The 2,792-nt window shown below is 52.3% G+C and overlaps 1 protein-coding gene across 1 annotated transcript; it reads left to right on the forward strand.

Annotated features, from left to right (window-relative positions):
• The first annotated feature begins 2,399 nt into the window (after positions 1-2,399).
• On the forward strand, positions 2,400-2,792 carry LOC145800244 (uncharacterized). The gene has a single exon (XM_082889902.1). The coding sequence runs from the start codon at positions 2,400-2,402 to the stop codon at positions 2,790-2,792; it is 393 nt and encodes a 130-aa protein (XP_082746028.1).

Genomic DNA, 2,792 nt, shown 5'->3' on the forward strand with positions numbered 1-2,792 from the left:
GTGTGCCACCTGGACCAATGATGTGATGGAGGGGAAACCCGCTCCAAGCACTCATCAATACTGCTTGGCAGTTCTGCATGTATTGTTTGGAGGTTTTGGCCTTTACACGCGTATGGTGGTGAGAGGCGAGCACTGCCACCTGTCTAGGGAAGGACAGCAGAGATAGTACGCGCATAATCCCTGAGGCTGCATGGCCAGCCTAGAAAAGGAAGAAATGGGAACGTTGGAGGTATGCTATCTGAACGACTCTCTCTCTAAAAAACAATATTCTTCTCCCTCAAGTGCTCTGACTTGATCGTCGGCGGGCTATTCGGGAAACACACCGCCGGGCAGCTCACCGTTTCTCTGTTTCCAGGTCAGACGTCGTTACGTGAAGCTTGAGTTCTAGGAGTACGGAAAGCAAAGGATATTTCACCCTCGTACAATTGGCGCCGTCTGTGGGAAGAGTTTGATACACAAACCTTGCTCTTCAAGCTTTTTCGACCGTTTCCATGGCTAACAACGATGAAACTCCACTGTCTGTCGTTGATGGTGTCACACCAGAATTTGTTTGTCGGAGAGAAGGCCCCCCAAACATTCCAACTATGGCGGGCCTAGAGACCTCTTCGAGAGGTGCACGAGACAAACGCGCAAGGAGTACTGATCGCTCAAAGAGTCCAGAGGGCCGTCGTCGGCGGGGGGATTCGCATGCACAGCGCCTGGAGCACAAACTCAAAGATCAGGACGCCCTCATTCGCAAGATGGCGGCTGAAATGGAGGTGCTGAAGCGCCAGATCAAAGGAAAGGGTGTTGCTGGAGAGAACAACCTCAGTAAGCGCACCCCGTCTCCTCGTTCTGGCAGTCGCAGCCAAGGAAGGACGCATTCTCTCTCTATCACCAGGAGCTATGGGGTTGGGGACTCCAACCCACAGGAGGGTAAATCTCTCACTCGCGACAGCGCCTACCGTCCCTCGCGCCCATCATCGACGTCGCGATACTTTTTTTCCACCCGTTCCAGAGACCTAAGGGATATGTTGGAGGAGAGGGCACGCCGTAAAGAGACTCAGAGATTGCCGGCGTTGCAGAGGCTAAGTTTCCAAATCCGGTGTAGTGAGGAAGTGGCAATGCCAGCGCCCAGAATGGTGGCCCCAGCGCTTATGGACAAAGAGCTGGCGAGACTTACAGCTACACCGTTGTCTCCAGAAATCGAGAGTACACCACTCTCTGCCGGATTCCACCAGCCTAAGTTCACCTTGTACGACGGCAAGACGGATCCGTACATGCACGTGAGTCATTACCGGCAAGTAATGGCTGGACACCGGCGCAATGACGTCTTGATGTGCCTTATATTCTCGGCAAGCTTGGGAGAACTGGGCCTGAAATGGTTCGAAAGGCTTCCGGAGGGGAGTATCGAGGGGTGGCAGCAATTAGTGGAGGCCTTCGTCACCAGATTCAAAACCAACACTCGAATACCAAAGGAGGTCAACCATCTCTTGGGCGTCAAAATGGAGTCTGGAGGTTCGTTGAAGGCGTATAATGCAAAGTACTGGGAAACTTACAACGAGATCCTCGACTGCCCCACCAATCTAGCGATTACTCAATACAAGCGAGGTCTCCTAGTCGATCATAGGCTGCGAGATTCACTTACAATGCACCAGTCCACAACCATGGAATTCTTGATGCAACGGATCAACGAATACATCCGTGTGGAGGATGATGCCGCCTCTGCGACCAAGAAGACTAATCCAGTCGCGGCGGATAGAAGAGTGGCGGGAAAGGTTCACTCGGTTGGGCAAGAGGACAACCGCCCAAACGACCGGTCAAAAGATCAACGTCGTAACTCAAACCGCGATGATAGAAACAAAGGCCGCAGAAACGACCGAGCTAACGCTCCCCATGATGAAGAGGAAGACGCCAAGAGGAAATTGAAGGCGCGAACTGGTATCACCACTGTCTTTAAGATCCCCATTTACCGCATCCTGATTGAAATCCGAGGTGAGCCCTTCGTCCGCTGACCGGTAAAGTTGGGGAATGCACAGAGAGGCTTCAACTCAAGGTATCGCTGCACCTTCCATGAGGAACGGGGGCACTGAACGGAGGATTGCTTGCCGCTCAAACAACATTTTGAGGAGCTGGTGGCGGTGGGACATTTGGACCAGTACATAGATAGGGGTATGAAAGCCGCCCCGCCGAGGCAAACCGAGCCAAACGACCTGGCCGCCCTGGAGGCAGCGCCCTAAGGCGTAATCAATGTCATCCATGGCATCATTGAATCGGCAAGGGTCTGCGAGCTGAGAGGGATGATTAAGAAAGCCGATCACATGAGAGAAGTGCTCTCCATTCAGTCCGCTGTAAAGAAAGGAAAGTCCGAAGAGAAGGATATCCTCACATTTTCCAGTAGAGACTTGGAGAGAATTTAGATGCCCCACAATGACGCCCTAGTAGTGACTCTTCGCGTCAAGGACTTTAACATCAAAAGGATCTTGATTGACCAGGGGAGTTCGGTCGAAATCATGTATTACGATACGTTCAAGCAAATGAAGTTGGAGGACAAGGACTTGGCCCCTGCGACGTCTCCTTTGGTTGGCTTTAACTCTCAGCCAGAATGGCCGGTGGGAAAGATCATTTTGCCGATCAAGGCGGGTTCGGTCATAAAGCAAGCAGAATTCTGGGTGCTCAAGGTCCCATTTACCTACAACTTAATCTTGGGCAAGGGCTGGTTGCACGCTATGCAAGCCGTAGCATCAACCTACCATCAGGTTTTGCGCTTCCCGACGCCAACCGGGCAAATAGAAGAGGTTCGAGAAGACTAG

Source organism: Camellia sinensis, chromosome 10 (assembly GCF_055761805.1).
Source record: "Camellia sinensis isolate YWXY chromosome 10, ASM5576180v1, whole genome shotgun sequence".
Lineage (NCBI taxonomy): Eukaryota > Viridiplantae > Streptophyta > Magnoliopsida > Ericales > Theaceae > Camellia > Camellia sinensis.